The sequence below is a fragment of the Macrotis lagotis genome, chromosome 4, assembly GCF_037893015.1.
Source record: "Macrotis lagotis isolate mMagLag1 chromosome 4, bilby.v1.9.chrom.fasta, whole genome shotgun sequence".
Taxonomy (NCBI): Eukaryota; Metazoa; Chordata; class Mammalia; order Peramelemorphia; family Peramelidae; genus Macrotis; species Macrotis lagotis.
Genome location: NC_133661.1, coordinates 76,354,954 through 76,376,874, shown reverse-complemented (window position 1 = coordinate 76,376,874; position 21,921 = coordinate 76,354,954). Strand labels below are relative to the sequence as shown.

The window sequence follows — 21,921 nt, the reverse complement described above, 5'->3', positions numbered from 1 at the left end:
AATAGTGGGATTTCATTTTTCATGGCAAGGAAGTGAAGGATTTAAGGTGGTTTAGTTAGGGAAAATATTTGGGGGTAGAAGAAGCCTTTTCCATGCGTTTAATTCACACCCTTGAGGTAGACTGCACAGCTATGCACAAACTGGGACCTGCTTCCCCTGTACCCTCAACACTGCCTTTGTGGATAGTAGTGACCAGGAAATCTTAATTTCTGGACCTAAGGAAACAAGAAACTATATGAATGCTGCTGTATTGATTCCATTATGAAATGAAAAGTAGAGTTTATATTTTCCAGATTTTTCCTGGTAGGTTGCCTGTCCTGCTTCAACCTGGTAGGTTGCTGGGTTTCTCTAGTGCATCATTTGTAAGATGGGCGGTTGGATAGGACTTGAGTTTGCCAGGGCACCCTCCACCCCCGTGTACCTCTGCAGCTCCTAGCAGACAAGTGACCCTGGCAGGGGATACTGCAGAACAGGTAGCTGTTTCCACCCACCCAGAGCCAAGCAGGAATGGCACCAGATGCAGCTGTTCCTACAAACTCACTCCAGCTGCTTGGTCACGTAGGCACCAGATGTGCTCTCATGTGCTCTCCAGATGTTCCAGTCACAGAGGACACCCCAGCTGTTTTCATCGCACTCTCAAGTTCCATTCTTCATACTCCTGCTTCTTGGATGGTTGAAATGCTTAGCTTCAACTAGGGAGGGTCTTAGAAAATCTGTCACAGAGAAATTGTGTTTGCATGATGCATTTCTTTTTGACAGTTATGTTTTCTTCTTAGCTTCTTTTTCTTTAGTTTTTTTTAAAAAATATATTAGAGTTCTTATGGAATGGAAGATTCAGATCAGAGAGTCCCATTTTTCACATTCCTCAATTTTGCTTAAAGAGTTTTGTCCTGAATTTGACCATTCTTCTGAGAAGACTTTCAAAGCTGTCACTTTCAGACCTCTGTCTGACCCCTTTCATCTTGAGTATTCTTGCTATGATGTCTAATTCTTCCTCCTCTTTGACTCTTCTCATGATAATTCACTTTATGTTGCTTGATATGGTTAGGGGATTTAGAGCTAGAAGGGTCCAGTAGCAGTAGGAAGAGAAGCAGGTGAGTTTTTTCCATGGTCAAGGGAGGGATAAAAAAGGGAATGAATGAGGAACTTGTGACTAAAATTTTTTCCTTCAAGGGTTTATTGCAGCAAAATGTTCTGGCCTTCTCACCTCCTTCTACTCTGTCCTGTTATAACAACCCTGACTCAAGTTTTTCCTGATCTGGTCTAAGGGCTCACTATGTTTCTACAGGAAATAGATTCCAGGTGCAAACTTTTCCATCTTAACTGAGGAAAGTCTGAAAATTGTGGACTGCCCCCGTGAATTAAGGTAATAAGACTTGTTCTCCAGAATGCTAGCAGCCCAGAGGGTCTTTGAGTGTTTAGCTTTTTTCCAGGAACTGGAAGGCTTCAGGTAGTAAGGACAGATTGCATATGATCAATTATTCACTGTGCTCTAGCCTGACTTTGTTGGACTAGCTTGTCTCCCTTTGGTCTCAGGTTCCACTTTAGTTCTTTGACATTTTGGGAAATCTCAGTTCAGTTCCCAGGACTCTGATCGATCTCCTAGCCTCACTAACATACCTGAGTTACAGAGAAACCGGTTGGAACTGACCTCTGTGATCTAGAAGGAACACATGCCTTAGAAGGCTTAAACCTTCTGTATGCCGAGGGTGTCAATGTGGTGATCACAAAGCTTTCATTAAGTGTCTGACAGATGCAGACATGTTGGACCTGGAGGACAGGGTAAAAAATGACATCATTTCTGCTCTCAGAGAGCTTATTTGTGCTATATCAGGGGAGACAATTTATACAGGCATATCTGTGTAGAATAAATACAAAATAAAGATCACAGAGTTAGGCTCCTGCTGTTGGGAAGATCAGGAAAGCTTCATATTGAAGGAGATGCTTGAGGTTTCTATGAAGTTGATATGAAGAGGAAGTGTCATAATAGGCAAGAAGGATGAGGATGGAGAAAACACCATCAGATTTGAAACTTAGAGAGTGCAGATAACTTGAGAGAGAGCAGTTTTATTTCAATGATGAAACTGTGAGTCAGATTGAAAAGGGTTAAGTGAACAAGAATTCCTTCTCTAATTTATGCTTGAAGACCTCTGGTCCTTTCTGCTGTGACTGACTAATGGTCCTATTCATTCTTGTTAATAGTATCATTGTTATTACAACAATAACATCCATAAGAATTGGAACCATTAATATACAGAAAAAAACAACGATCACATTCAAGGAAAATTATCTAAAATTTTAAAAACTTTTTAAAAGAAAAATATAAGGGGTAGCTAGGTGGTACACTGGATAGAGCACCCACCCTGGAGTCAGGAGTACCTGAGTTCAAATACAGCCTCAGACACTTAATAATTACCTAGTTGTGTGGCCTTGGGCAAACCACTTAAACCCCATTGCCTTGGAAAAAAAACCCTTAAAAAAAGGACAAAAATACAAAATGTCAACTATTTTAAAATTAAGGACAGGGAACTTAGAATGCTCACGCATGTGTTGCTGGAGCAATGGGTGAGGAAACCTGAGAGGGACAGCTGTGGTTTGTTTTGGGTGACAAAATCACCAAACTCTTACTCAGGGAAGTAAGAAAGGTTGCACAAAAGGTTTAGTACAAAAAGTCCACAAGTTATGTTCTTTGGTAAAGCAGTTAGATAGTGAGTTTCAGTATTGCTGGGGGTTAAAGGGAAAGAGGCTGATTAAGCAGAAGCTTAGGGAAAGAAGGACTAAAGTGAAGGCAGGAAACCACTGATCCCTAATGTGGGAGAGTAGTCACAGGAGAATCATGTTTTGGTAGTTTCTAAGAAAATAGTAAGGCTAAGCAAAATGTGACAGAAGCTGAGAAAGAGGATGAGTTTCTCAGAAGATAGTAGGGTTAAAAGAAATTGAGTTTCTAAGAAGATAGTAAGGTACAAGTTAGGTTAAAGAAAGTGAGTTTTTATGAAGATGGAATGCAACCTAGAGAAAAGAAGAGGAAAAGAAAGTGGACAGCAGCTTCCTGGCAAGCCTGGCTAGAACTTTTCAAGGGATGTTTATTTTTTAATTTTTTTTAACTTTTATTTATTTAGGGCAATGAGGTTAAGTGACTTGCCCAAGGTCACACAATTAGATAATTATTAAATATCTGATGCCAAATTTGAACTCAGGTCCTCCTGACTCCAGGGCTGGTGCTCTATTCACTGTGCCACCTAGCTGCCCAGAGAGATGTTTAGGGAGTGGCGGAGTCCACTGCTCTGTGCACGGGGCTTCATGAACACCTCCGGTAAGAGAACTTCCTGCTCTGCTGCACCTGCCCCCAGGTGTGACCCAGTCACACACATGGCCTCCTATTATTAAGTCAAGTACAAAAATTTACAGGATTTGTTCCCAGTACAAAAGGGTTAGAACATTTCTCTGCCCAGAGTTCCTCTGCTTCACATGGAAAAGATTTTGGAGACTGCCTGTGCAAGCCTGAGTTTATTGATGAGAAAACTGAAAGTCAGAGAGGTGAAAGACAAAGCTTTAGTCAATAAAGAAAACTAAATTTGAGTTCTATATAGTGACCAGTTAAGGGACAGAATCAGGGAGAAGAAAGGGGAAAAACAGGATAAAGAGGAGAAATAAAAAAGCAAAAATGGAGAGAAACAAATTTAGAAGGTTGGAAGAAAAGAGAAAGAGCCAAGCTGAAGAGGAGGGAAGAATTAGAGAATATCAGTAGCTTGACCCAGCAATACTACTATTAGATCTGTTTCCAAAGATGATAGAGAAAAAGAAAAAGCATTTAAAATATTTACAGCATCTCTCTTTGTGTTTTCAAAGAACTGGAAATTGCAGAAATACCCATCAATTGGGGAAAGGCTGAACAAGTGGTATATCATCCTGATGGAATATTACTTTGTTATTAGAACTGATAAAAAATGGATACACTTGAGCAGGACCAAGAGAACATTGTATACACTAACAGCAAGGAATGATTACTATAGATACCCAGTTTAACTAACAAATACTATGAAGCTGCTAACCAAAAAATGCATGTATAGAGTGATTTTATATATACATATATATATGTATATATATACATATATATATGTATATATAAAATACACACACATACATACACATTTACATATAATAGTAGCTATCTCTAGGGTGGGTGGGGGAAGAAAAGAAAAAATTACATTACTTTATTATATATTTAAAAGGAATAGCAAGTTATACATCATAGATCTGCAGTTTCCTGTACAGTCATCATTTTTCTACTATCTTATGGAAATACTTGTTTTATTTCATAAATTAAAAATAAAATATATTAAAAAAATAAGAGAATATCAGCAGCAGTCTCTGATACGAATGTGTAGGAGGCAAGCTATTGCCGTGTTGTACTGTTCCCTTGGATTGTGGGTATTGAAAGAAAGTAGTAGTCATCTGTGTTTTAAAATTCTAATGATATCTAATTTTTGGAGCTGATCTTTTTGTACTGAGAAATGTGAATTGCTAAGTGGAGTCATTGAGGAATTGAATATCTACTATAATAGAATGGGATGTTTGCTGGTTTTGGAGTCAGAGCACCATGGATCAAATCTCTGGTCTTCTACAACCTAGCTGTATGTCTTTGGGGAAGTCATCTAACTTCTCTGAATTTCTGTCCCACCATCTGTTAAATGATGGAGCTGGATTAGATAATCTTCTAGGTCTCTTAAGACATTTCAGTTTTTTGTTTTATGGGATTCAATGTCAAATTACAAAAATATCTCCAGATATTCATTTTCATAAGTAACCAAGTCGATCCTCAGAAAATAGAATAAATTCATCAGCCAGAGCTGTATTAAAAACTCTAACAGCTAAGAGTTTTCAGAGTTTATGCTCCTCCGGCATAACTTTGGAGATTCCAGGGTTACCACCACCACGAGGAAGCCTTGAAGCACCAGGGAACAATAATTATAGATTAGGAGTTGAGTGCATATTTTTATTTTCTAGTATGCCATGTGGGCTAAGGTCTTGTGAGGCTATTGAGAGGGAGACTTCGGCCACATGGACTCTCTGAGTCAGCCTCTACCGGTACATGATCCAGGGCCCCTCTGCCCTGCTCACTGGAGAGCTCATCCTTGTGGTGGCGCCAATGTCCACCAGAGGGCATTTGGGGGCAAACAGCTACTTCTGCCATTTGCTTTCTGGAACAGAAATACTTTCATCCCTTCTGCATGCTACCTCCCCCTGATTTCTAATTTGCCATGTGAAGATATTAAATATGGAAGTGTTACAGTTTTCTTGGCTCTGCCCCCATCCCCTGGGATAGTCTCCTCTGTAAGCTTCTATCTTCTGTATCCAATGAATTCAGACACTGTCTATAGATCACTGCAATTTTAATATACCTGAAATGAATGTGCAAATAAAACCAACTCCTCTATAACCCACTGAGATTTCACATCTTTTCTTTCCTATCCTCCATTGGTTCTTCTGTCCTAGGAAATTCCCTTAGGCATTCCTGCAGCTTGGAAAGTACAGACAGGGGAAGAAGGACTCTCCCAGTGTTTTCTAGTGACCAAAGAATATACAGCCTCAGCTAATCACTGAGAAAGACTCAAATGAGCTTGTGGTCTATGGCAGGCTCTGAGAGAGAGTGCTGATCATAGCCACCCCTTGACCTGGCATGGTGCCTGCAGATGTCTCTCCTTCCTGCTATGTAGATAGATTTTCAACTCCAAAGATGGAATCTCCATGCTGCCTCAAAGTTCCCAAAGAGGCCACATTTTATAGCCAACCTTGTTTTATTATGTCCTTGCTTCAGAGGGAATATACCTAACCTCCCAGGTTGTTCCTTTATGATGGGAAAGGTCCTAAAATTCAACTCTACTTTGCTTTCCTTCTGAATTGTCCAGGCCTGTGGGATATTCAAAACATGCAGAGTGTAAAATAAAAATCTCCAGAGGTTACCACAGTTATCTGCTTGTAAAAATACCTCTATTGGACCATAAGTCATATGAGGGAAGAAATCATATTTTAGCTTTGTTATCTTCCCCAGTGCTTAGCAGATTTAGTCCTGTACATAGTAGATGCCTAAAGTATTTGTTGAAATACTTGTCAGAAAATTTGGAAACTTGAATAGTGCAATTTGTTACAAATTAAATAATATATGTAATTTGTCACAAGATAACCAGTACTATAGAAGGGAGAATGTTCTAGCATTAAAATGCTTATTTTATAATGCTATAATAGCATTAAAGAGTATTGTTTATTGTCCTTTGTGTGGTACTCTGTGTGACTGCCTAGCTTGTTTACCCTTATATTTGATTTTGTATAAGTTCATAGTTTTAGTGAAATTTTTTCAATAGAGGAAATATATCTAACAACTAAAAAGTTTAAAAACTTTTCAGGAATAACTAATTATTATAGTAATTAATTACTATTCACAGTTCTTCAATAACATAACAAACTAACTTCCCTGTCTAACAGGGAAATATACTTTGGAATACAATGCTAGAACAATATATTTCTTTCCTTTAAAAGACAATTTTTTCTTCAATTACATGTAAAAACAGTTTTTAACATTCATTTTTAAAAATTTTGAGTTCTAAACTCTCTTCCTCTTTCCCTTCTCCCTTGAGAAGGCACGTAACTTGCTATAGATTATATATATATATATATATATATATATATATATACACACACACACACACATATATATAATATATATATAGTCAAAACATTTCCATATTAGTTATGTAGAACAATGCAGTTTAAAAGATGTGTTTGTTGACTCTATTAGGCACATTTCATTGGTCTCCACTGATGCATACCACAACCCCTCTAAATCTTAGTAATAAATTTTATCAGAGTTTTTGTAGCAAAAAACAACAAAAAACCCATCACCTTGTGGCTAATTTTTTGGTGATAAGCTTCTTCAAAGTTACCTACCATCTAGGCCTTCCCTTGTTTTAACTAAAATTTACATATCAGATAATTTTCTCTCAGCCTTGAACCTGTGAGGCAATTTTAATTTGACTACAAGTCTGCTGGAATCTCCATTAACCCCCAGGACTGATCCCCAGAGATTTCTATAACCCACAGCAGCATATGTTTCCCAGCAAGGCTCCACAATGGAATCACACTTCTCAGTAAATAAGAATAGAGCAAACCCGTCCTGAGCCAATGACCACACAATCTGCCTAGAACAGGCCACACATTATAAGACAAACAGACAGCAGGGCAGTGTTTCATGGATGACCAGGCCCTGTGAAGTACAGTTTCTCTGAAATGTAGAGTAACAATAGTTTAAGAAAACTTCAGTCTGCTTGGTCTGGTCAGAGTGACAGCCAGCAATGGGGATGGGGCCTATAAAAGCAAAGCAAAAAAAAAAAAAAAGATTTTCACATGGGGTTTTGCCTTTCTGCAGCATTCACAAGTTGTGGAGTCTCTGAAGTTGATTGGAATTCCTGGACAGCTTTGGTCTGTTCCTAGTCAAAATCTTCCAAAATTTGCTACCTAAAGAAAATATTTGTATCATATGTAAAAGATGGACTGTTATTAGTGCAATAGTGTTTTTAGTATAGTACTCTAAATGGTCATCTGTTGATATGAGGTTCCCTATACATCTCACTTTGGAAGAATTACTCAACACTCAGGAATTAGGCTTGTTCTGACTTTTTCAATAAAGGACATAATTTCTTTTCAGCTTAAACTATTAATTTCTGGATATTGGGCCTATAGGCCTGAACTAATCTGCTTTATTTATTGCTAATTTACTTTCCTGCTATGACGAATCTAGTTCACTATTCAGGGGCTGCATGCTTAGATGGATTCAAGATGGCAAGGAGGCCCTGGCAGAGTCTTTTCTGGGTCTGCAGCTTTGAACTTGCTTTGACTTTCAGGCTCCAGGACTCTGTCATCACTTGAATAGGCTGATTCTTCTTGATGTTCTCTGAGCCTGGTTTGTGGACTGCCAGCGAGTTTGGAGTCAGACCCTCTTGAATTCTTTTCCCTTCTCCCCCTTCCCTAAGTAGCCTACCTTTTACGCAAACCAAGATGTTTACTTGAAAGATCCTGGAGCAGAAGTGAACCTTGAAAGGTGGAGGGTTGCAGCCTCAGACAGCTGGAATAGGTTACCTGTTTCACTGTCTCAGGCGCCAGTGTTGTCTGGGTTCAACTCTTCTGATCTTTTACCTTGAGGAGCCTCATCAGGGGAAAGCAACCCAGTCCAGCATTGTCTCTTAGGTTACACCAAATGTTCTGCATAGCGCTGTTTCTGTGGGATGAAGTCGGCTTCAGTAATATGGGCTGAGGACTGCCTTGGGGGCTTCTCACAAAAACCAGATGCTGATCTTACCAGGCCATGATCCAGAGTAGGAAAAATGTGAGTCAACAGAAACTTGTATGTATAACACAGGGATTAGTGTGGGTCACAGCTAGAGCCTTGCTAATAAGGAACAGTTAGAATAACCCAGGTGCACTTGTTAATAGAGGTTGTGACTGGCATGTCGTTTTGGTGTACAGGGGCAATCATTCCATGTTCTTGTCTTGAATTTCTGCTAGACTAGTTTTATCTATGAAAGATAGTTCTATTTCTATTAAGAACTAGAAGATAAATAACTTTAAGTCTGGTTAAAGTATTTGATTGGCAGTAGATCAGACTGGAAGAAGCTGTGACGGCTGGGAATCTTGTTTTTCTCTGGGGCATCTATCCTACCCAATAGGTGACCTGAGGAAGCTGGATGTAGAAATGGGTTTATATAAAGAAGCTTACTTATGTGGTCTTTGTTTATATAGAAACAGTTTGAAAAAAAATCTGTATAGAGAATTTGAAGGATAATTCTGGAATCTCTGTAAAAGATAGAAGATCTACTGGCTCTTAGGCTGTACTCTATAAGGTGGCAGACTTTGGCTAGGGCACATCCAATTCTTTCTAGTTCTTAGTTTTATATTTCTAGGGGCCTCATTTGAAAAAACCAGATTTAGAATAGGATTAGGCAATGGGCATGATCAAGAATGGATTTTGTTTTGTTTTGAAAGGTGATTTGAAATCAAGTTGATGGCAGTTTCCTAAAAGAATTCAATTAATTAATAATCAAGTTGAGGGTCGTGATATCTCAAAATTGTCTCCATTCAGTGTGGGAAACAACTAATGAATTAGCAAATTTAATTTCCACCTAAACTTGTGGCAAGACCCCATATCATCCTCTTCCTCATGAAGACTGTTTAAAAAAACAGCTTGTTTACCTTAATAAACCATGTTTTAACTATATCATGTAGTAATGCCTCTTAAGATAGAGGTAGGCATAAATAAAAATCTTTATGCATGTTTCTCCACAAAATGCTCAGAGGACAGAAAGTTGAATATTCCATTTTTTTATTACTTCCAAAATATTACTTCAAAATATAAAATACTCATGGACCCAAATTCTTTGCAGTCATCAGATTCATATAATCCTTAATAAAATCTGTTTTCTGGAAGAAAATATTAACACCTGTAAAATTCCCCCATACATTGAAAAGACTTCCTATGGGAGGTGTCACTTGGACTCACTCCTTTTGCCAACTTCCAGACTAATAGAACTTTGAAAGTTTATTTTGGCTTCTTCTGAAAATATAACTTAATACATAACATTTACAACATGAAAACCAGAAATATTTCCACTATAATAAATTTAGGAATAATATTAGTGATGCTAGGAAATAAGGAAGGCTTGGGTTGATTGGGGTTTTGGATTAGATGATCCCCTTTCCTCTTCTAAATCACTGGAACTATGGACTGAATAGATCACTTGGTTGAAGCCCTTTGTAAGTCCCATGGGGATTTGGTGAACCTCAAAGCTTTAGGTTATCCAGATGGACTCCCTTCTTTGAACAGGGAGGAGGAAGTGCTGTAAACTATTATCAGGTGTGCTCAAATCCTCATTCAGTCCTCATACACACAGATCCTCCTCTTTCATCAATAGGGACATTTAGAACCAAGGGGAATTCGTAGGGCTAGTTTGGTTTGGCTTGGTTTTCCAAGAGGGCATGTGTTCCAATCCTTGTCCCACCACTACCCGAGTGACCTTGTTCACTTGACCTATTTGGGAATTGGTTTCCTCGTTTGTGAAATGATGAGATTGAAGAAGAGTCAGCTTTTATAACTTCCCCCTCTAAATCTTTGAGACTATGGTCCTCTGCTTAGAACAAGTGCTGGTGTGACCCTGGGCAATTTGATCTCTGTTTGCTTCAGTTTCCTCAGTTGCAAAATATGTTTGATAATGCATCTACCTCCCCTGGTAGTAAAGCACACAGCAGGCACTTCATATATTCTTGTTTTCTTCCTTTATTTGTTGGGGATAAATGGCATTTGCAAGTATTTGGTGCCTAACTTTTTTTCTCAAGCTTGCCTTTTCTTTCCTCCTCTAAAAACAAACAAAATCTTGTTAAGCTCAATCACCTAATAATGAACTGTCAGCAAATAAGGCAGGAGGAGAAGCACTCTTGTGTGAAAATGAAAGGCAGTTGTTTGCCCTGGCTAGGTCTGCCATTCACTAAGCATTACCTAGAGATGTCACAAAATTTAATTACTATTACCTTGGTGCTGATTTGAAATGCTATTCAGGAAATACTACTCAGGCCTAAGCGGTGGAGACAGGAACAGATGTCTCTGACAGAGGTAGAATCTTTCATAAGTATTTCAGATTTCTTCTAAGCAATGACAATATTCTAATTTGTATTATGTCTGACTCCATTTCTGCAGTATAAATTCCTTGAGGGGAGAATCATAGCATGGGAGTCATAGAAAGAGGAGTCACAGGACCTGGGCTGGAGTCTGAGTTCTGCCTTTTCCTAGGGGGGGTGTGACCTTGGGCAAATCATTTGACCTTTCTGAGACTTAGTTCCATCTCTATTTGAGATCCATCTCTTCCTTCAGGCTTTTGGGAGATGTTTTATGAGGCATTACGGTCTGAGTTCAGTGAGTTATTACTTTATTTGCCCTCACTCCAAACATATGCCTCATACCCACTAATGCCTCCCAAACCTGAGTGTCACTTAACCATGTCCTTGCTATCCACAAGAGACCCATCCAAGTACAAGGGGGCTTCCTCTGGAAGCCTTGAGAAGATAAGATGCTAATGGAACATGGAGAAACTAGTGTTCATCCTCCCTCTCACTAGGTGATGAACCCACTGAATTTTCTTTTCAAGTCATATGACTTTCTGGTGTAAATCTTAAAGATAGTAGATGCTTAATTGTCTGAATTGAATGGAATGTTATGCTTTTTCTTCAGGTCTTAAAAAGGACATCACAGAAGCAACCATGATATTTGAAAATATATTCACTACCTTGCATTTTGAAGCAGTAAGATCCAAAATGAAACTTGGGTTACAAGGAAATGCTGTGCTTTGCTTCATTTGAAAGAAGAAATCAGTTAGTGGGAACTAGTATGTTGTAGACAAAGCAAAAGCCTCTAGTTTCAACTACTCTTCAGTATCTTAATGTTCTAAAGGTGAACCACTAATATCTGAACTGGGGCAGAATAGACACCTGGAATGGTATCTGAAACTGGAGCCTTCCTGATCTTCACAGACTGTAGAAAATCTCAGGCTATTTATTTATATGAAAACATTAAAAACCAAATTATTCTTGTAAGAAACTTCATTATTGAGACAATATGGCAAAGTGGAAGGAACGTTTCACATAAAAGTCAAGATAACACTGGTTGTCATCATGATTCACCCACTCACAGGCTCAGTGAGACCATGGCTAAGTAATTTGATTTCTCAGAGTTCACTTCTGCAAAATGGGTATGGTAATGTCTATACTATTCATCTCACAAGATTCTTATGAGGAAAAAAAGGCTTTGTAAACCTTAAGATACTCTATGAAAGTGATTTAATATTATTCATTAAGGAGGCTCATTGACAGAATTAGAAGAGATCTATCTAAAGGTAATTTTGATGATAGGTTATATTTATACTATTTGTAAAGGGTAGAGTTGATAAATGACAGTATTAGTAATCTATATGGCAGGTTCTAAATGACCATTTTGTTTATTTCTTCTTGGGTTTTAGAAAAACAATCAAACTTCTCACTTGAGAGCTACCTTTTATGAAAAATAATCATGGAATCCTGAAGTTGAAGGAAAAGCATTCAGACCCTCTGCTCAACTCTATTCAAAGCAGGAGTTACTTTGATGATAACCATAAGAAGTTCAGTCTTTTTTCAAATACTTAATGTGAATACTTTTATTATTTTAAAAAACTTGTGGTAGCCTAAGAAATTATTAATTCTTATAATAACTCACATTTATGTGATGTTTAAAACTTTACAAAGTGCTTTCCTCATAACAACCCTGAGAGGTAAATAGTGCAAATATGTCCATTTTTTAAATGAGGCATATGAGGCTCAGAGGTTGGTAAACCAGGGTTTTAATCCTGATTTCCATCACTCCAAAGCCAAATCAACCAAGCCAAGTCAACAAAGCATACATTCATCTTAAAGGCAGGGGAAGGTTAATAGGTGCATAGAGGAGGGAAAGGCAGAGATGAAATCTGAGTTGGTGGAATTTAAAAGAAAGTATAATTGCTTGGAAAGAATTGTTAAAGCAGATATTAAGACAGTTGGTAGAATGGAGAACTAAAGTCCTAGGTGGAAATTTGGGTAGTTTGAAAAAGCTGTTATGACATAAAAAGATATACTGTTTTCAATTTTGACTTTCATTCTATCAGTGGGAGACTTTTGAATGATATTTCAAGTGTCTGAAATGTTCTTCTGTTCATCTACTCTACCCTTTCCATTCTATTCTCTTCAGAAATTTAACAATTATCTTTTTTCTAATAAGAGACTGAAGAATTTACTTCCTCTATCAATAAACTTTACAAGTGAAGCCAAGGGTGGTCTTTACCACAAGCGAAATGTATTTACGGTGCTTACTGACATTATTATACCTATACTTTTAAAAATGTTTTTTATATATTTGACATTTAATCTTAATTGATCTCTAGGTAAATGCAAATATTCATAACTAGGTTCCCAAACTTACAGACACCAATTCTTATAATTTATAACATCTTTCCAATTATCTACCTCCCCCCAAAATTCTTCTTCTCTGACACTGCAGTCATTCTAGTTCAGGCCCTCATTACCTTATCCCTGCTGGTGGCTTGGCCTTTCTGTAGTCTCTCCTTACTCCAATCCATCTTCCATTGTTACCAAAGTGATTTTCCTACAGTGCAGGTCTAATGTCTCCTCTCCTACTCAGTAAAATCCAGTTTCTGTTGCTTCCTGGAACAAATACAACTTGCTCTGTTTGGCATTCAAATCCTTCATACCCTAGCCCCCTCCTACTTTTCCAGTCCTCTTACAACTTGCTGACATGTACTTTGCCATCCAGGGACACCAGCCTCCTGACACCCTCCCAGGAACTAGATGGACTATCTCTTGGGTCTACATTCTCTCTGGCTGCTCCTCAAACCTGGGATACTCTTCCTCTGCTCTGACTCCTGACTTCCCATCGAAGATCCCACTGAACACCTGCCTTATACTGGAAGCCTTTCCCAACTCCTCTTGATCCCAGTGATTTCCCTCAGTTAATGATTTTCCTTTATATCTTGTTTAGAACTTGCTTCACATGTATATTTATACACACACACATACATACACACACACACACACAAACACACACACACATATACTGCTGTTCCATAGTGGGACAGGGAGAGATAGTGATTCTTGTGTTGTTTTCTGATTCAGTTTGAAGGCTTGTATCCTCTAACAGTCATATTCTCATGGTAGGGTTTGCCACAAGGGCTTCCAAAGAATTGGAATAGGGGAATAGTATTTATCCATAATGAACATCCTAGTTGTAGTACCTCAGTTCTTTCTGCTTCTGTTAGCTAATTCTTGTCCTCAGAGACAAGGGTAGAATTTTTTGTTTGTTTGGTTGAAATTAGTGAGAAAAACCTGAACATCCATATGTTGGATCTGATCTGTAGAAATATAGGAGAACCAGTTCTCAGATAAATTTCCTCCATGTTATTTAGGAGGGAAAATAAAAAAGGATACTAAAGGAATAGGAAACAGCTCTGCAAAATTCTAATTTTGTAATATTAATTTTTATCTTCTCAAGTATTTTCTCAAGACAATTTATTAAGCTTGCTAAAAGTAATTATTATTTACCTTCTCCATGCCTTCTATATAGGGTGTTTTGATGGAAAAGGATTTAGGGAGGCATGATGCTTAGTATTACGGTCTTTCCGTATATCTCTGGCCTTTAGATTATATTGGAAACATGCCTTAAAAACACAATTATCTTAGGACTCTGGGAAGTAATATCCCTTGGACAAAGTTCAAGGCAAGTTTCATTTGTACTTAAATGTAATAAACTTTATATTTTTGATGTTTTTCAAATACCTGTCAATCAGATAACCTTCTGGGTTATCAGATAATCACCTCTGGGTAATTCATATGGGCACATATTTAGTTTTAGTGTAATGAAAAACTTTTATAATTAGAGCTCTCCAAAAGTGAGATAGGCTGGATATTGGACTGGAGGACTTTATGCAGAGGCTGGTTAACTACTTGTTCCTATGTTGTAGTGGGGATTTTTTTGGGGTTGGACTTTTAACTCTGAAATTCTCTTTATTTTATAGAAAATAGTGTGATAATGTTAAATGTCCTCTGTTTGGCATTTAAAGCCTTTCACGGTCTGACACCCATTCACTTTTTGAGTTTCACACATGCATTTTATGTGACTCACATTATAGTCTAGTCAAGCAGGCCTTCTTACTACTGCTCATACACAGGATTCCATTTCCATTCCCATGGCTGTCTTCCCTCTTTATCACCACTGTCTCCTTCAAGAACTCATGTGAAGCCTCATCTTTGACCTGCTAGTGTCTTCCTCACCCTGCCCCATCAGTGGTATCTCTTTTGTATATACCTGTATATTGCATACACTTTATATTCTTTTCTCAAATATAAGTTGCTTGAAGGCAGGGTCTGCTTCCCTCATGTGTTTAGCACAATCTTAATAAATGCTCAGTGTAACAATGGTTGGGTTTCTTTATCCTCGTCCTCCAAGAAGCAAGGAATTCTAGCCAGCATTTGGGGAAGTATTTCTGTGAAGGAAGGAGTAGGCCAGAAGGGCCTCTTTTGTTCTGACTCTAGCTTATATGCCATTGTCCTTTGCATTTTATGCAAATCAAATGACATTATTCACTGATCAAGTCCCTAACCTCTAGTAAATGGGTGTCTGACACATACAAGGGGATCTAGTTGCAGTGGCATTCATGTATAAATGGAGTGTATTTTAGAGGATCCTTTAAGGTCTCTACTGTAGAATGGAAAGAATGTTGACTTTGGAGAAGAACTATTAGCTCTGCCAATTATTGGCTGTGTGTCATTGGGCAAATTCCTCCATCTCTCTAAGACTCTATTTCAACTCAGACTAATTGATTTTTGAGGTCCCTCCCAACTTATCACTGCGTGAGGTGACAGAGAAGTTTCCATGAATTTCTGGTTCTTCTCTTGGGGCTCTTTCATCATTAGGGCTTTGAAGTTTGCCAAGGACTTTTTGAATACACTGAGTAGCAGAAAGTATAGTGATAGTTAAGTTTATTCCTCAGTAAGATTATAAATCCTTGTGCTACCTACTTTATAAGGTTGTTGAGAAGAGGGAAAAAGTACTTTGTAAACTTCAAAGTTCTATATCACTGTGAGTTATCACTATTGTTATTATTGTTTTCTTTCCCCCTCTCTTCCTTACATCCTTTTCTTTCTGCTATTTTTCTTTTCTTCCTTCCTTTTCACTCTTTTAATCTTCTAGTTGCTTTCTTTTCAGTGAAAGAACTTTGCTCTAGCAAACCACCAAAAGTATCATGAGGCATGATCAAGGAGTACTTTGCCCTCTGCTCTGCTTGTTATTTATTCATTGTCTTAAGGAGGTTATTTGTTTGAACAGTTTCCATCTTCAGTTTCTAGCCTTAACTCCTTACCCTCTCTCCAGGCCCATAATTCTGGCTTTTTTGTTGACATCTCCTGTGGATGTATTAATACTTAAAACCAAAGCATATTTAAAAAAAAAAAACAATGGAACTCAAATGATTCCTTAGGCTCCATAAGTGATTAGCCATTCTCAGATTTTAAAGAAAGCTTCATTGCTAATATTTGGTATCTACACATTTCTCTAGGATCAGCTTATTTGCTTTACTCTGTAACTAATGTTATTATATCTTCCATAATATGTCTTTTGTTCTATTTCTCAGATTTGTTCTCTTAGAAATATAGTCCAGGTAACTATCAAATCATTGTTGAAACTGTATTTTAGCTAGTCTCCTAGCATCTCAACCTTTCCCCTTCTATTTTCTCGTAAAACAGCAGCAAAAATTATTTTCCATTTAAATCCATATCATTAGATTGTCCTAAAGTCTACATTGGCAATGATTTCTCAAGTAAAATGAAAATCTTAATCATGGAGCTATAAGGTCCTTACCAATTGCTCCTAATTACTCTAAACTGTACCCACTTTTTATAATCTGGGTGATAGTTTTCATTCCCTAGTCAACCAAACTTGTTTAATAACTCACCCTTTCAATTTCCTCCCTGAGGCTTGTCATTTTATTCTTTGTCAATAAATACCTTTTCTTTTCTGTGATTTACTAGAACCTCCTCCCTAAAAGTGTTGTCCAAAGCCTTGTCTGCATGGCCAAGTTATTTGAGCTGAGACTCAGTGGATCTGGCCAATTCATGTGGACCAATAGGTAGATCCTATTGTTTATTATACTAATTTGTGGGAACATGGTAGAAAATATGAGATTGAATCTTAACCTTCTGAGATGATTTTGATTTATCCCTCCCATGAAGTTTTCCCTACTTAATCTCACTTTGCTCAGCCCCTCTCAACAACTCTGCTGGATCCTTTCCATCTTTCAAGACCCAACTCAGACACCATTTCCTTGACATTCCCTATTCCCCTCCAAAACGTAGAGAAATCTTTCCCTTTTCAGCATCATTATTGTAACTTTTTTAAGTGGACTTAAAACATTCTAAATCTATGTGTCTCTTTGTCACGTGCCCAACTATACCATAAACTCCTGAAGGGCTAGGATCATTTTAAAGCATAAATCCTTAGTGCTTTAGATGTTAAGTTAATATTAGTATTGTGTGTTTTGTTTTTTGTGTTCTTGCCTATTTGAACTTAACATTAGTCATATTTCCCCACTGGCTCAAGAGCTACTTGCAGGAAGAAATGGTGAAGGGATGTTATTTCTTTTCTTAGAAATTCTCCACAGTACCTGGTTCACTGCTCTCTACTTGATATATTTTATCCAAATAATATTCAACCTTGGGAGGAACTGGATTTAAGAGTCAATATTTCAAAACATGGGATTAGCTACAGTTCTACATTTTAAAAGTATGGATCCCAGAAATTGGGCAAATAAGCAATGTCAGTGTCACAGATACATACACATATACATAGATATCAGTTGGAAAAAGTTTATCCACCAGGCCCTGAACTAACTTCCTCACCCTATCATTTAAAGAAGGGTAACAGTACGTAGAAACCCAGAGCAGCAGCAGACAACAACAAAAGATGAGGTGCTCAGAATTAGCTTTGGGTTCCAGCAAGTCCTCTTTTCCCTTTCTTTTCTCTCCTCCTGATGGGAAGCAACAGAAGTGTGAGGTTTTGTTGTCAGTTATCTGGGCAACCAGAACCACAGGAAGACGTTTGTGGCATTTCCCCTGGGAGGGTGAGTGCCTGCTTATTTTTAGGGTGCAGATCCATCCATTCATCCATCCATACACCCATACATATATATTTGTGTATTTGTCTTTTGCAAGTATATTATATGTATGTATCTATGTATGCATGCATACATTTTTATTCCACGGAACTTAGGATCTTCTTGGAAAGACAGCCTATGCTGTGTCCAGCAGGACTTGGAAGCAGGGTCTGTTTTAGTCTGCTTTAAGAAGATAGTTGTCAATGAAAAAAGGATACTGTTAGTTTTGAAGAAAACAGGTCCAGCAGGTCCTATTCAGTGGCACATGAATGTGAAGAAGGCCTATCGATACCGGCAGGCCAGAGCATTGACATTCTTGACTACATAAAAACCCATGGTTACTGGTGGGATAACCAATGTTCGACCAGCCCGAAGGGGTCGGGGCTTCAAATCTGGCAGAGTTCCATCATCCACCATCATCAGAGGTTGACCATTTAGCTGCACTGACCTATAACAAAGAAAAACAATAGATGGCTAATTATTTCACAATAATCCAGTTAAACTGTTGAGCCTGTTTTTGCCTAAAGAGCTTGATTTATAGTTCCTCATAGTGCTGTGCATATAGCAGCACTTAATATTTGTTAAATGAATGATTCATTCATTCAGAGGGGCTCTGCTTTGCTAATCTCTTTGGCTTATCTAATACATTTTACAAATGAGAAAACAAAGTGACTTTTTTCCACTAATTTTATTAAGAACCTATATTGTATTAATCTTTGTGCTGGTACTGTGAGAAATACAAAGATAAATAATATATCTTCTTTACATAAAGGAGTTTGTAATCTAGTATGGGAAGCAAGACAAAGGCACAAATAAGTGCAATAAAAATAGAATGTGATCAATGTAGAGCTATTTATAAACAATGCTAGAAGAGATATAAGGAGGAAGAGAGGATCATTTCTAGATACAAGGATCAGGGAAAGCTTAATGGAAGGAAAGGACTGGAAGTAGGCCTTGAAGTATTTCAGTAGGAAGAATGGAATGGAACGACTGAATAAATACAAGGAGAGATGCAACTAAGAATCATTTCCTGTGGATCAAAAGTGGTGTGGTTGGACAGGGGTAGTGGTACAAAGGACAGTTTCTGTTCTTTTTTAAATTTTATTTAAGGCAATGGGGTTCAGAATGACTTGCCCAAGGTCACATAACTAGGCAATTATTAAGTGTTTGAGGCTGGATTGGAACTCAGGTCCTCCTGACTCCAGGGTCAGTGCTCTATCCACTGCACCACCTAGCTGCCTCCTAGGACAGTCTATTTCTATAGATAACAATAATATCAGAAGATACAGATACAGTGAGTGGCCTGTACCCAACATAGTTGACTACACTCCAAGGAAGATTTGTGGGAAGATGATTCCTGGAGGCATTTTATTGATAAGACTGTGGGGATGGTGACAAAGTAGTGGAACTGTGCTTCATGGTATAGGCCTTCAGAGAACATCAAGGTACAGGGATGGTGGTTTTTGATCCTCTAATGTTGACACCTGAAGTCAAAGCCCTGATTGCCTCACCCTAGTTTTAGCTCGGTATTTTGGGCCTAGATAAAAATATAAGGAAATGGAACATGATAGGATCAGTTCCAGGGATGATGGTAAGTATTAAAGTTTGACAAGGCCAACTATACCTGTAAGGGATTAATATGAGATAATTCAGGGCAAATAGGTTGGAGTTAGAACTTTATTTGGTGTATAATGGGGAACACTGAAGGCTCTTTGAATAGAATAGCATAATCAAATTTCTCCAATAAGATTATTCTGTCACAGTGATTTAGGAATCTAGTAAACAGACATACTTACTTTGGATCCAGTCATACCATTTCTTTAGAAATGTTTCAACCAAGAGTAATAGTTGAAGGTTTTATTGCTTCATCTAATAAAATTTTACTATATGTTCTGCTCAGTTCTCCCTTCTTCTCTTTCCTCTCACCCCCCCACCCCCCAGTATCAAGGCAGTTTGGGGATGATATCTTATGGGGAATGAAGTTTTGTGAGATTGTTTATGCTGATGAATTGATCTAAAGGGTAAAAAGTTGATAATTTCTGAACTACTGGGCTGATGAAGCTCACCATGTTGAGGTTCTTTGGTAAATCACTCTTTTTATTCACCTCATTGTCTGTCTCTGTCTCTATATCTCTCTATCTATGTGTAGCAGGCAGATGCTCCTCATAGCTCTGCCTCTCAGAAGTTTTGAGCAAGAGAGGGGAGAGACAAGTGGGGTGGTCCTTTTGTTGGCTATGGTGATTACAGATAATAGTTATTGTTTTCAAGTTGCCGCTTTAGATGTGGCCACTATTTCACTATTTGCCAGAGCTTATGCCTGCATTAATTGGGGAAGTTTATGAAACCTGAGACCTATGCCTAGGACAGAGTTCAAGATATCTATTATTGTGGTTTTTCACTAGATAGTAGGTTCTGCAGCAGAGATGGATTTGGGGGCCCCCTAAACTAGCAAACTCCTCTCCTATAATATTTCTTTATACCCAGTTGATATAGTTCCTTAACCCCTTAAAAGAGGTCCTAGCTATATAGTTCTTTTCCCCTATCCTTTTACTAAAGGGTAAAATGGGAAGGGCAAAGAAGTTTCCTCTTTGAGAAATGTCTAAAGACAATTTTCTTGTCCCATTTGTTCAATAAAATGTGCCTAGCCATAGGGTGGACTGTATATTATAAATATAGAGGACTGTAAATGAGAAAGGAAGAACCCGAAATTGGGAGTGGGGACTCTAGAGCAGAAATGAATTCCAGTTTTTGTAATTTTGGAGCATATCTTATATCATATCCAAGTACTATATTTGGAGCATATCTTATATCATATCCAAGTACTATATACCATATTCAGTACTAGACCAGTGAGGGCTTCTTTCTTGCCTGCCCTCTCACATCCAAGGTTTGGTGGGTTTTGACTTCTTGAGATACAGAAAATATCTCCCTCACTACCAAAATAATTAACTAACAATTCTCTTTTTCTTGTAGGTTTGGATCTGGTGAAGGCTACTGTTGCTTTTGCAACATGTTAAGTGACACCTCCAACAACACTTTAGAATACTATACTAATTAGAATATCTTAATTTTTAATTAATTTAACCAGAAAAATGTTAATTGGTCTTTTGCAAGTAGCAACCACATGGTAATGGAAAACAGACTAGGAATTCTGTGCCAAGCCACACATGTCTTGTGTGTGCTTGGGCACGTTATTTAACCAATAGGGGCTTAGGTTCCTTGTCTGTTAAACAGGATAGGAATGTCTACTTTGCCTATCTTACCAATTTTCAAAAAAATGAAAAATAATTCAACAGATATTTATTTAGTGCTTTCTGTGATGTAAGGTATAGGTCACTTAAAATAATAATAGCCGAGGATATACTTTGAAGGATAGAAAAAAGTATAATACAAAAATAATATGGAAGTTAAATTGCTGATTTTTATTACAAATATAATTGCATTCTTATTATTTTATCAACTAGTTTTGGGTTGATTTGTATTATCTTAGAGTCCTCAGGCTTAGATTTTTTTCAATTTATTTTTATTTTTCTAAAGTGCTCAGTTTATAGAGTATCATTTATGGTTTTAATTAACATACCAGTTACTGTTGTTTTCAAAAACTCATGAAGATGCTTGATAAGACCTAAATTATCTCTATGATTGTGTTTTTTCACTAGATACCTTTTCTTAATGATACAAGGTCATCTATTATTACCAGTAGCAAGTCAATGAATTAATTTTGCAAGTTAAGGTTTTGTGAAATGCTGTAAAGACATGGTTTTTTATCCACTAACTTGATTTATTAGAGAAAATACAGTTCTGTTTATTATCTACATTTTGTTTTCCTGATTACAATATTTTTCTTAAAATATCTGTTGTAATACTCATCTAAGAATTTGGATTATACTTACCAGATGGTATTTTCCTGGATCCTATTTCTTACTTTTCAAAGGTTTGGTATCATATTTTCTCAATAGTCTGGTACCTCTCAGTTGTCCCTGGCTTTTCAAACGAAATTCTATATGATCCAGTCTGTGCTGAAGTATTTACCTTAACACTCTGGCATTCCTGACCTGCTGAGGGATATCTACTTAAATTGTCCAAATATTAGGACAACTGTATTGTATCACTCTTTGTTTTTGCAAAGTCTTAACTACTTTCCAATTTCTTA

General features: G+C 37.5%; 1 protein-coding gene across 1 annotated transcript in view; it reads right to left on the bottom strand.

Moving 5' to 3' along the window:
* Positions 1-9,375: 9,375 nt before the first annotated feature.
* Positions 9,376-21,921, bottom strand: part of HPSE2 (heparanase 2 (inactive)) — a 740,263-nt gene continuing 727,717 nt past the window's right edge. Inside the window, exon 12 of the mRNA XM_074233180.1 lies at positions 9,376-18,216. Within this exon, the coding sequence (XP_074089281.1) occupies positions 18,051-18,216 (166 nt within the window). The 3' untranslated portion in view covers positions 9,376-18,050. The remainder of the gene's footprint in view (positions 18,217-21,921) is intronic.